This window comes from Dromaius novaehollandiae, chromosome 2 (assembly GCF_036370855.1).
Source record: "Dromaius novaehollandiae isolate bDroNov1 chromosome 2, bDroNov1.hap1, whole genome shotgun sequence".
Taxonomy (NCBI): Eukaryota; Metazoa; Chordata; class Aves; order Casuariiformes; family Dromaiidae; genus Dromaius; species Dromaius novaehollandiae.
Genome location: NC_088099.1, coordinates 31,262,180 through 31,275,029, shown reverse-complemented (window position 1 = coordinate 31,275,029; position 12,850 = coordinate 31,262,180). Strand labels below are relative to the sequence as shown.

The 12,850-nt window shown below is 41.0% G+C and overlaps 1 protein-coding gene across 2 annotated transcripts in view; it reads left to right on the top strand.

Moving 5' to 3' along the window:
- The first annotated feature begins 755 nt into the window (after positions 1-755).
- The window catches only part of CMC1 (C-X9-C motif containing 1), a 51,137-nt gene continuing 39,042 nt past the window's right edge, over positions 756-12,850 (top strand). For both annotated transcript variants that reach the window (XR_010387606.1, XM_026112660.2), the window contains exons 1-2: positions 756-955; positions 11,604-11,696. Coding sequence is in view for 1 of the 2 variants with exons in the window: in XM_026112660.2 (XP_025968445.2) it covers positions 769-955; positions 11,604-11,696 (280 nt within the window). In the remaining variant the exon portion in view is untranslated. The remainder of the gene's footprint in view (positions 956-11,603; positions 11,697-12,850) is intronic.

Sequence of the window (12,850 nt, the reverse complement as noted above, 5' to 3'; positions counted from 1 at the left end):
CCTTTTGGTTGCTAGCATTTATTATGTATTACACAGTAAGGCCCTTCTCTTAGTTGTGCAATGCCTAATGAAACAGGACCCTGACAAAACAATATACAGTGGAGATACTTACAGGCCTTTGTGCTGAACCACATAGACAGGTGTAAAAAAAATCCTAGGGCATAAATAACTGTGGTCCAGAATAACCAAACTCCCCTGTTCAGCTAGACTGAAGCATGCCAACAAGTTTCCAGAACGCTATTTTGCCAGAGTTTCTGCTGGGACACTATACTTCCTCCTTCCTCCCTCCCTCAAGCTTCAACCCCAGATATGTAGAGACAGCAAACAGGGACTCTTGCCCAGACACCAGGAAGTCATTTTTGAAGAAAATAACCCAATTAATTAATGAAAATGGCCACTACTATTGCTTTCATCTTCTCCTTCAAGACTGCTGCTACAGAAGCCTCGAACCCCCGAGCGCTCCTGGGCCGGAGGCTGCACCACCCCAGGCCCGCAGGCACCTGCCAGGCACTAGGCCCACAGAGGCCTTTGCCTGTGACTTCCGGAAAGGCTGGTGCCACCTCTACCCAGACGCGCGGGGACTCCTCAGCGGTTCCCAGGGACTGCCGCCATCAGCGCCACCTCGGCCGCAGTCACTGCACGTTGCTCTGGCGGCTGACGCCCAAGGCGCACCGCGACACAACGGCCAACTGCCGCCCACCTGCCCAGCACCCACCCCCAACGGCGCATGCGCATGGGCTCCCGCCGTACGGCGCGGCGTGTCCGCGCATGCGCTCGCCTGGCTTGGCCTCCCGTCGCCTTGCGCGCGCCCACCGTTGGCCTCGGCGCGGTGCGGGAGAGGGGCGGGCTCAGCGGCGCCGCGCCTGCGCGCGGGGAGGCCGGGAGTGGCTCCGCGGTGCGCGCAGCTGCCGCCGTGGCGTGGAGCCGCAGATGGAGCCTCCCCCAGGCACAGCAGGTAGGGGCGGCCGCCACCGCCGCCCGCCAGCGCGCGCGGGGACTGCACATGCGGCGAGTCGGAGGGGGCCGTGGCGGAGCCGCCCCCCGCTTCCCGCCCCCCCCCCAAGCCCCGCCGCTGGGCTCGGGGAGCGGGTGGGCGCGCCGCCGCCGCCTGCGCAGCCCCCGCCGCCTCGCCAGGGCTTCCCGTGGGGATTGTCCGCAGGTCCCAGCCAGCCCCCTAGTACGCGACGCCGCGGAGCGGGGTCGAGAAAAGAGCGGGCGGCACCGCGGAGGTGTCGAGAAAGGTCACCGCGCAGGGCTCGCCGCGGCGGGTAGCCGGGCGATGGCGCAGCTCCGCCGCCGCGGGTGCCCGCCCGGCTGCGGGGGGGCCCGCGCCCCCCGCGCGGCGCCTGCCCCGCCCCCCGTCCTCCGCGGGGTCGTGGCTGTCGCCTCAAGGCGGCCCGGGGGGGGGGCTCGGCGGCAAAATACCGAGGTTACCTGCTGCTCGGCGTCTGCCCGCCGCGGTGCCGGCCCCGCGGCCCTGCCCGGGTAGCCGGGAGGCGAGCTGCAGCGGGGAGCTGGCGTCGCCCGGGTAGCGCCGCGTGGCGGGACGCCCGTAGGAGATGGTGGTCAGCGGCGGCGACGCCTGCGGCCCTGCTCTCCCAGAGCTGAAGTGTGCTGGCCAACGCCGGGTGCTCGGTTTCCCATGGAAACCTGGCCTGAGCCTTGGCTTTCTCGGCCCTGCAAATAAGATATGAATGCAGTAATCAACCTTTCGTTTTATTGAAGCCTCATCTAAGTATTTTTTTTTAATAAATTAAGAAAATGTTGTAAAGCTTATCGTTGGATTTCACCTGGTGGTTGTTCATCCACAGCATAATTTTGCTCCCAGTTCTCCTTTGGAAAAAGTTGGTAGTAGTTACACTAGCTTAATATAAGCTATTTTAGCTTCAGCATATAGCAAAAAGGGTGGCTCCCAAAGCAGTGTTCTGCTTCCCTATTTATGGCTGTCATGACATGACTTGTCCCTCCTAATCCATGTTGTACTTGTGTTTTAGCTGCATTAGGGCTGCTGAGGATGTACTTCAGGTGCATGCTACGTGACACCAGTGCTCAGATTCATCTGCTAAGCAGTAGCATTGCTTACTGACACCTATCTAAATCTGCTACCTTGTTATCCAGTATCTTAGCTTACCTTCTTCCTGCCCCCCCAATCAGTCCCTGGCTGTTATGGTTCTGATGAAAACCAGAATGTGAACTGAAAGCAGAGATGTCTAAGTGAGTTTTAGAGAAACTGGAACAATAGCTGTGAGAGGTGTGAGCTGCCCTGCTCGTATCAGTAAGGTGTTAACTCAGATACCCTGGTGTTGGTAGTTTTAAATGTCATCACTGTTAACTGTTTCTTGGCTCACATATGAGAAAAAAGAGGGAGAATTACAGTTTACTAAATTGTTACCGTGGCTGATGCTTCAGTTTGTGGCTGCAGATATTCTCGTGGCTTTGTTAGGCAGCAGGGAGTGAAGATCAAGGAGCCCTCTGAAGCTCAGGATGTGGAAGCTGTGAATAACATGATTTGTGTGGGAGGAGTCTCTGTGACTGTGTTATTGGGTGATTGCATCCAGTAAATGAATTGATAGATAAGTCCTTTGACAAAACTTTGTGTTATACTACTTTGTTTTATCTGTCTTAATTAGGAATGCGCTGTAGTCCAGTCTGAAAGGATTCTTTAGAGTTGGAAATCCAGTATAAGCTCTGCAGTCCTTGTGTTAATGCAACCCAAAGGCTTTCAACCTTTTTCTGTGCCAGAACACCTCATTCCCTGTAACTTTTGAAAGGTGGAATTATTACTGGTGTGTTCTGATCAGATCCAAGATTTTTAGGCCTTCATTCATTTGTATTGTATGTGCTGACTGCTGATTAAAACCATGGATGCAGAAGTTACAGGTGAATGAGGTCCAGAAACCTTATCTGTAATTGCCAGAAGGGATTTAGGCTTTTTTTTTGTTTGTTTTCCTCTTCTAGGTTGCTCACACCCTGTTTTCTGTAGCTGGCAGGTCTGTCATACCTGAACAGTAATTCAGGCTGGGTTTTAATGAACCTGCATTGTTTTCAGAAGTAAGTATTAAGCCCTGGTCTGCAGTTAGTCCTTTAGGCCCTGTAAGTGGCTTTGCTATGTGATTGGAAGTGTAAAAATCTACCTGTGTCAGAGATCTTCAGAAGTAACTTCAGGCTTGGCTGTACTTATTCAGTAGATATAGGGGCAGTTGCAATGCATATATAGTTAACAAACATGGATGCTCTGCCTGGTCTGCTTTTCCTTTCCTTTCTAGATATTACAGACTTGCTGTAATATAGCCATTGTTCATTTTTAGCAAACAGGCTTGTCGGTATTTTTGTAATCCAGTACTGCCATATTGCAGGAACACATGAGCCCCAAAGCAAAATGTAAGATAACAAATTCAGCCAGTGAAAAAGGTGAAAATTGACTTTGAGGTGATGATAGAATGGTGAGAAGTTAAAGCTTTGGAAATTTTCCCTAGTGTTGTCATCCCTGTACTCCATCTTAATTTAAAATGATATATTGGCTAGAAAAATCTCAAAATCTGTAACTTTTTAAGTATGAAAGATATTTAGTCATATATTTAAATAAAAAATATTATTGCTGCATAGAGAAATTGCACTGGTCAGCCTCTTTTGTTTCTGAATTAGGATTTCAGAATATCACGTATGTTATGTCACTTCAATTATACTGCTTTTTATGTTGTCCTTTTATAATTTAACACCTATGTGCAAATGAAGTAACCAAGCTCAGTAGCGTTTCACATACAGATATTTGTTCCTGATCTGTCGTCAGTAAGTTCACATTGGATGTTTTTAACTGATAGCACCCATTACCTTTGGTTTTGTGGGACTGAGGTTAGAAACCAGTATGCTGAAACTATTTGTCTCTCTGGCCCCATTGAACTTCTTGGCAGTAGAGGCACAGCAGCCTGTTACAGGATTGGATACTTAAAGTATTAGGTTGTAAGAAGCATTCAGATATGCATTATTTTAAATTACAATTGTAGGAAAGCCTTCAATTTTAGAAACATCTGTTTTTTTTCCCCCCCTTTGCATGACTTTAATGGGTCTCTCCCTAAATACATTCAATTCAGCGTGATTTAGTATTTTAGAAAAGAGGTTTTAAGTATTTGACAAAATATTCAATGATGGAAACTTTTTTTTGGTAAATATTTTTATGATGCACATATATGCACATGAATTAGCATTAATTAATGTAAGGTTGGTAACAGCTTTATCAATACTAAGTGGATAAACTAGGCAGAATAAAGAAGATCAAAATTTGGGGTTAAATGTCTTCTTTTTCTGCAATTACCTTTGCTCATTCAAAATGCTTTTACAAGAATACTAAAATAATTTGGAAGTGTTTTGTTTAGAAAATTGAACCTTTAGAACCAATAGTCTGATTATGAAAGGCATGTTTGCCAGTAAGCCTGCAATTAACACTGTATTGCTATTTCTGTTACTAATAAAACTATACTTTTCAAGGAGTTTTATAATTATATCACAGCACAGTGTTTTAAAACAAAACTTAGGGATGGAGTGGATTTATACACACAGAAATAATTTTTAAGTGATATGAAAAGTAACAAAATCTTCAAATCTAATGCATCTACATAACTTAAATAGCTATAAAGTTATTATTCATTGTCTATCCCATCATAACAACTTTAAATGTTTATACTATATATCTGCATATGGGAAAAAGGAGAAAATGACTGGTTAACTTAAGGAAGTAGGATGGTCACAGATGAAGGCAAGATCTTCCTTTCCCGGAAAAGAACTGTGTTACAGCTTTGTAGAATGATATTTTCTTTAAACACAGTGCAAGTTAAAGAATGGGAATTCTGCGTATGTGTTGTGGGTTTTTTTTTCTTTCCTTACCTGTAATAACTCTATTTCTTTTATTTCAGCTGCTGAAATTTTCATTAATACTTTTTAAGTTCTATTTCTTAGATTTCTGAGACGCCTTTTGTATTGTAACCATCCTCTGACAACTGCTTGCCTTAGATGTCAGGTGGTAGTAAAAAAGAATAGTAAGATTTTTTTTTTTTTTTAAAGTCACCTTTGTGCCACGACATTTCTGAGCCAAGGCTTAGGTCTTAAAATTCTAATATTTTGAAGAGTGTTGCATCATTAACTTTGCTTCTTGCAGCTTGGTTGAACTTTCACTGTAGCATTTTTTGCTTGTAAATAACATAGCTGAAATACAAAGATTGATATAACTGAGGCTTCAAGAAAGAGGTGAAGTATTATAGCAGACGGCAGTGTAAATTTTAAAATCTAACATTCATTAAAACTTTCCCTGTTCTTCATTTATCCTGTGTTGCTTAATGAAACATCTGAAATGTTTAAAGTACTACTTTGGTCTTTATTTTAGTAGCGATAGATAAAATGTACTAAGAAAATCCAAAATACAAGTTGTTTAATGAAAATTGCCTGTACCAAAAACAGTGTTGCTGGAATCTCTTGATTCACTTCTTTTGGATGCTAAAGGTATGAGGGTTCCGTAAATGTCTGTGTAGACAAATCTGTATTTTCCTACTTCTATTTAGCAAAACAGAAGATTGGGGAGGAGAGAAGAAATTCATAGTGCTTATGGCTGCAATTTGAGGAGTGCCTTAAGTTGCATAAGCAGAAATTAAAGCAGCAATACCACTCAGAGTGTAGAGTTAAGGAGCCATAAAATGAATCCGTTTCAAGAGCTGATCCAGCTGAGAAATAGCCTTTTTTCTTCCTTCCCCTCCTTTCTTTGTCCTGATCGCTTCCATCCATATCAGTTCCGAAATTGCATTGGCTTGCACTGAACCTTTTCACTGAAACATGGGATTAAGTAGCGTGGTGGTAGGAACTAGCTGGTGGAGGGAGGAAGATAGTCAACTGTGGAAAAGCTGCTAGTTGTGGTGTTGTGTGGCAGCTGGAAGTATTTGGCAAGCTGCAACCTTAGTTCCTGAAATGAATAACTTTTGCTCAAAAAGTAGCTGCTGGGATCTCTTCTTATGAAGCAGGGATATTCAGTTGTCAGTAGACTGTACTTCCAAGGATTCTGGTCCAGACTTTCTCCATGCTTGTTTATCTCAATTCTTCCGTGTTATCTGTGTCCCTGCTACCTGTAGTCGCCGTGAGATATGAGAGCAGAGCCATAAACTACCAGCTGGATGTAGTGACAAAAGGGTGAATAAGGTCAGTGACAACTCTGAGTGGGGAAGGGAAATAATGTGACTTTTCTCAGGACACTGTTCTAGCAAAACTTCTGTCTCGATATCCCCTTTTTCTAATAGTCATCTAATTGATATGACAAGCTGGTACAGACCCTTTAATTATTGGGTCTATAAAGCAGCTTTCTGTTTCATCCTTCTCTAGTCTCCTTAAAGGCCTGCTGTCTACTGCATAGATCTACACTATGGTCCTCTTTTCTCAAGATTGTCTTGGGCCCTGTGGTTAGCAGGTAGGAAGCGAGGAGAGTATTCCAGTAGTCTCCTTTTTCCCCAGCTTCTATGCAGAGTGAATTTCTGGTGTATTCTGTTCTAGTGGTCATGACACTCTGGTTCCTATTGATGCATGTATTTCCTGATTTTTTTTTTTCATTTTTACAAAAATAATGAAAACCGTTAAACCAGGGCTGTGGTCCTTGGCTTTCCAAGGCAATAAATAGTTTTTGCAGCTGAGGGTTTTAATCAACCACAGAAAACTATTACAATTGTAGTCTTGTGCCCTATATATTGTATTCAACCAGAGAACCGTTTCAAACATTGAGATTTGCCAAAACCCACAGATTTTATTTGTATTTAAAAAAAAAATTAAAAAATGTTTTTAGTGTTTTACTGAATAGGAAAAGTCCCAGTTTAGTAATTTATCTCTCTTTCCGTTAATTCTTTACACTGGGCTGCAGTTGTATGGAAAACAGTTTCTCTTTCATGGAGGCGCTCACTTTATTTGTAATTTTTCTTCCCTTCACTCTTTTACTCTGGTAACTATCAGTTTATACCTTTGACCTGTTCTTTATCGTCTCTTCTGTTGCTCGTCTCCACAAGGAATGGCAGTATTCTGGAATGTTCTGATCTCTTCCTGTCTTCAGGAAACGTTCATTAGTTTTACCACACTGATTCCTTGACTCGCTCACTATTTGCATTTTTAGGAGCCAGCGACTTTGATGCTTTAACACGTGCAAGACTGCATTTGGTTTTAAATTCTGGCTTCTGTGTATATTTGTACAAAATACTTAAATTTACTGTTAATTGTATTTAGTCTGATTTTTCCCAAAGAAGCATCCTTGCTCAATTAGGTTATGTTCATCAGTCTGTCCCTTGTAACTTTTGATGGTACTAGCAAATTACAACAGAATGCAAGGTAAAAGTAGCACCTCAAAAACATGTAAGTTACTCTAATGCCCAATGTATGGCTGTGGAAGGGAGGAGGAAGAGCTGCTGCTAATATTTGTTTGGCCTGCTGGACGCTGAGAGAGAGGTAGTGTGTTAGCCTGCTTTGCAACGAAAAGCCATGATCATCTTAAGTAGACTCTCCAGAAGACCAGACAAAGTAGATGGAGGGTGTGGACAGCAAGCAAAGATACCAAATTTCAAATGAGAAAGGTAAACTGTAGGAGAACAGACTTCTTGCATGTGGAATATTTTCCAAATATTTTGTAGAGATAATTAATTTTGTAGATGTTTTCAAAAGAAAATACAACAGTTAGCAAAGCAGCAAAGTTGTAATGCAGATTCTGTAGGGACTAGTCTGCAGCAAATCTGGTATTAGAATAAGAAATGTCTTTCTTAGTGCAGAATAGTAAGCTTTAAAAGGAAAAAAAATATTATTCTGGAAGCTGTGATACTGCTGAAAAAAGACAAAAGGAACTGGTGGTTTCACATCATGGCTGACTGTCTCATGTTTTGTGATGGAGTTTTGCTTCTGAGGTGCTGTTTCTCTGAAAGTTCTTGCCATATGATGTTACCGCAGAGCTGATTAGGTTGGACTGATGATGGTCTTTTTCCAAGTGCTTGTACATTGCCATAAGAAATGCTCCACATGCAAACATATTCCTCTAGCTGCAGTTAAATATTTGTTCCTTGTTTTTCTTTAGTATTTTTGCAGAGGTGCTAGGGATACCAACTTCACTAAATTGGTTTAAGATCCTAGAGTAAAAAGTACTATTTAAGCGTAAAACAGTAGTTTAAAAGCGAGAAGGAATGTTAAAGTACTTTGGACATTACAACTTGAATTCGTCAGTAGATATAATATTTCCCAAACTGAACATTTGAGCTCTTTGGAGAGGTGGTTGCATCCAGATGCATAAAACTACCTACTAGACATTATAAGCTGATTTGAATTGTTTCTATATTTCATGACTTTAAAAACTGATATTTATCAATAAATTTTCTTTAGAAAACTGTAGGTGAAGATTGCAAATGTTCTTTATTACATTATTGTTGCTTCCTCTGTAAGTTACCTTTGAATTACTGTTGTAGCTCTCTTCTTGATTCTTCTTACTGGACATGCCCTATGTTTTGATGTGTCCTCTCCTTCCTGCATTTCCATTTCAACCTCTGCCAGTGTGATAACAAGGGACTAAAAAGGAGGAGTTTCCCTGGAGCACAGGTGGGTTGTGGTCCCTGTTGAGCTGGTGATAGTATCAGTATGGCTAATCATTGCTGTTAGTCTGTTATGCACTTCTTTCTTTGAATAATCTAAAGGAAAATAAGGTATTTAACTGGAGCAAAACCAAAACTCCATAATTCTTTGACTGTTCAGGGTTAACAGTTCTTCTCTTTATTTGGAGGAAGTCCTTGTCCTCTTTCCTTTTTAGCGTTCGTTTGCCTTCCTATTTGCTTTTGCTCTTTGAGTTCTTTGCTTTGGAGTCCGGTGCCTTTGCTGCTGTGGGAACTGTGGTTACTTCTAGTGGCCCGTGCCAACAGGGGAAATCCAGCTACTCTTTCCAGGCCCTAATTAGTTTCTATACGATCTGCTGTGTTTTCCAACTATGCAAAGACCTCTTGATGCAGAGGACTCCACTTTTGGATTATTTAATACAAAGAAAAGAAAATCTGATCTTGATGAGGTGTTATGTTGCAGTTTGGTAACTTCAATTTGGAGTTTCTGTAGCATATCATCTATATTGACCAAAAGTTGTGTGCTAGAAGTTGGACTTTTTTTTTATCGTATCTGAAGTCAGTGTGAAATATACTTTTTCAGTTAATCAAGTTTTTGCATGTATGTTTCTTCAGTACCACCACTTGAATCCAACAGTTTCTTATGGTGATTTTTTTGATGCAGGGAAGTATGCCACATTATGCTAGGCAAGGTGCTTTCTTATAACTGGAGCTTAAATTTGGAGGCGCAGTTGTCACAGTAATGTCTACGCTGACTTCTGGACTGAGCAGCAGATAACACTACTGTAGTCAAAATAGGATTTCATCTGCATTTCACTTGCTAGCTAAACTGCTCAGTTAGATACTGATGGTTAAGTATTTTCGAGGTGTAAGTATTTCTTCATTTCTTAAGTAAGTGAAGTAATTGTTAGAACCCTGATAATTAGATCAGGTTACTTTAAAGTATAGACCATCTGAGAAACATTTTTTGTATGTGTTTGAGTTAGGTTTCTGCCTTGAACTGGCTGCTCACTGTATGGTTAAATTGGTACTAGTGCTGATATGATCAGGGTGGGTGAGGGCAGAGGGGTGCTTCCAGATCTTCCCTTTGGTGGCAGCTAGCAACCCTATTGTTTGCCTGTATCCAGACCCATAGATCAGCTTAGTGTTTGCCTACCCTGAGCACTTGTTGGGGGTGTGTGGAGGGGGAGACGTAGGCTATGTTTTGAGCTTGTTTAAGCCAGTGTTGTTGATGAAAGCCAGGTTTACCTCCACTTGTTCCTAGCCTCACACAGCTCCCTCTCTTGGGCTGTTTATGAAGTTGTAAAGTGAACTGAATTGGAGAATTTATCTAGCTGAAAAATTGCCTGCCAAAAAATTTACTTACTTTTAAACCAAATGAGCTTCCCCCTTTCTAGTTCACCGGAGGGGTAGATTCATCATAGGGCTGCAGAACATACCTGTTAGGGCAGAGGGGAAGGAGCGTCACAGGGACTGAGAGAGGCCAGGGCTGCAATAGTGCTGACTTGTTTTGATTAAAGTTACTCAAAGTGGAGTTGAGTAGTATAGCTTTCTGGTGCTGTTTTTTGCCATGGCATTCAGCTGAACTGATTTGTCCTGCTTTTTAGGAACCTGCTTAAAAAAATTATGACTGCTTCGTGCTGTCTATAACAATAAATATTCTCTGTACAGTAATTGAACTGATATTCCAAAGAAAGCTAAAATGAACAATATTTATCTGTAAATGTATTATCTCAGTCATGAAAATTAGAGCATAAAAGCAAATATCACAGATTCAATATTGTCTAACCCCACAGCCTTAGCCAATTTTAAAAAATGGTGAGCTATGACTGACTAGAGAGGAATGTTAGTCTCTGCATTATCTTTTCATCTAGAAGTAATTGCAGGTACTCTGAAAGATAAGTAATACTTGAAACAGCAAGGTACCATAGATTTTGGTCAAGTTTCCTTACTTTTGGTACATCACATTTAATTTTCTTCATTTAATTTAGTTTTTTTTAATATGAAATTTTAAATGAGATAATTGTCACTTGAAGTAATAGCATGTCTGACAGTATAGAGTTTTGGTAAGCTGAGCATCACAGCTGATGCTATGTTGAAGGATAACCTCAGTATTAAAGGCTAAATAGTATGTTTGAGGAGGAAACTGAGGTATTTGATATAACTGTATCAGACTATAAAATATTCTGAACAAATGTCCATTAAATTTTTTTTTTTTTTTTACTCAAAAGCGAGGAAGTAAAGCTGTCCTTGATGAATTCTGATCTTTTTTGATTTTGAATTGAGTGGATTTCAAAATGCAATGCTTTTTTTAAAGTGGTCCATGATATTTAAGTGTATCCAAAACCACTAACTGTGCTCTGAGTACTGAATTCTGTTGTGAGAGAACTGAATGAAAGCTGCACCGGAACTTTAAGTGTAGAGTTCAGGCGGTAGCATTTGTTCTTGTTAAGTTTAATTTCTCAATGAAGAAACTCCCAGACTGTGTATTAAAGCAGCTACCTGGAGGTGAGTGTATTTTTTTAGAACTTAAGGCTTCCACATAGTAATAAAAATTTCAGGTCATGCTCTAATATGTGTTACATTTCTCAGCTTTGTGACAGTGAATAAAAGAGACATAGTTTTTACTTAAAGATAATATAAATACAAAAATATTAGTATCCTGAATTATAGTGTAATTCTCAACTTCTGTGTAGGTTGTGTCCAGACCATGTTTCAGTAAGAAAGAAATTAGAATGTGCTACCAGAATCTTTTCCATTGTTTTTTATTTATTGTGCATGTTGATAAGCAGAAGAGGAATATTCCGGATAATGTTCATATTGGTATCTGAGCAATTTTAAATCTTGGACTTTCCTGCCTTTTGATCCACTTCCACAGTGTGTTCTGCTGCTAGTTTGTAACACATATAGTATGTCTTCTATAAACAGTTTTATGTTACTTCTGTAGATTGACTTTCCTGATGTATAGAAAAAAAACTTTTTTTTGTTCTCTTACAGAGAATTCTAAGCTGAGACATGTAGAAAAAGATGTTTTGATTCCACAAATAATGAGAGAAAGGGCCAAGGAACTGTGTTCAGATAAAGTGCAAGGTAAGATTCAAATATTCATCGGAGATCAGATGTATTCAGTTTTGTGTTCTGAATGTAATCCTTTTTTTCCTGAAGTCAAGTAGTCAAAGAATTAATATGTATGATCTGCATCTTATCCATTCACCGTGAAACCAGCATATAAAACTGTCACGTTGGCTTTGGCTGCTTTGTGTTGTGGACTATTTTCCAACATAACTTGTACTTGAGAGCTGTGGAATTTAGTATGATTGGTGGAAAACTTTTCACATCTCTGTGTGGAATATGTGATGGAAGAACGACATGAGAATTATATTCCTGAAATGGAATTGCCTCATGTGAGCCTTCAGGAAGGGCCTCCTACCATCTTTATAAATAACAATTTTATTTAAATATTTCCTGCTAGCTGCTTCCTTCCCCATCCCCCAATATTTTAATGACTACGCTGTTAGACAGAAGTTGAAATAGGTTGATGTATCTGCTTTTGCATGTTTTCATTTTCTTTCATTTCAAAGGTTCTGGACGAGTAGCCCTTTAAAGTGGGATATCAACACTTGCTACTGGTACTCTACTATTTGTATATTCCTAGAAGGGATTTGGAACTTTTTTGGAGTACCAGAAAGATAGAACTATTTACACACCCAGGTTAGCCAAGAATGTTGCTGTAAGAAGGATGTAAGAGTGAGAGGAAGAAATTGAGCTCTAGAGTTGTCGTAATATATGTCACGTACATCATACAAGCGGCATGCTTCCAATAGAGGGCCCTTGCTACTTGGCATCTAGATCCTAAAACAGAAAGGACCACTGGAAAGAGATTCAAAGAAGGTGTGCTGCAGGGAGAAGAAGTTAGGAAGTTAGGCCCTAGGAAGTTAAGGAAAGGTCATTGAACTCTTGTGAGTAAATTCCATGGAGAAGTAGCTCATTCTGATTGAGATGAGATACCTAAGCAATAAAATAGAATCTGAGCAGAATAGTAGACAATTTCAGAAAACAAACATATAAGGCATTCGCAACTAATATTGCAGAAACCAGGGTAAGAAAACAGAATTACTGGAGAACCACTGCTGCAAAAAGTCACAATGAGAATTTCAGTGTTTCAGGCTGATTTCATGGGGTTTCATGATCCCTGACAGACAGATCATGGAAGAAAGCATGAGGCTGTCCCTTGAGTGACAAAT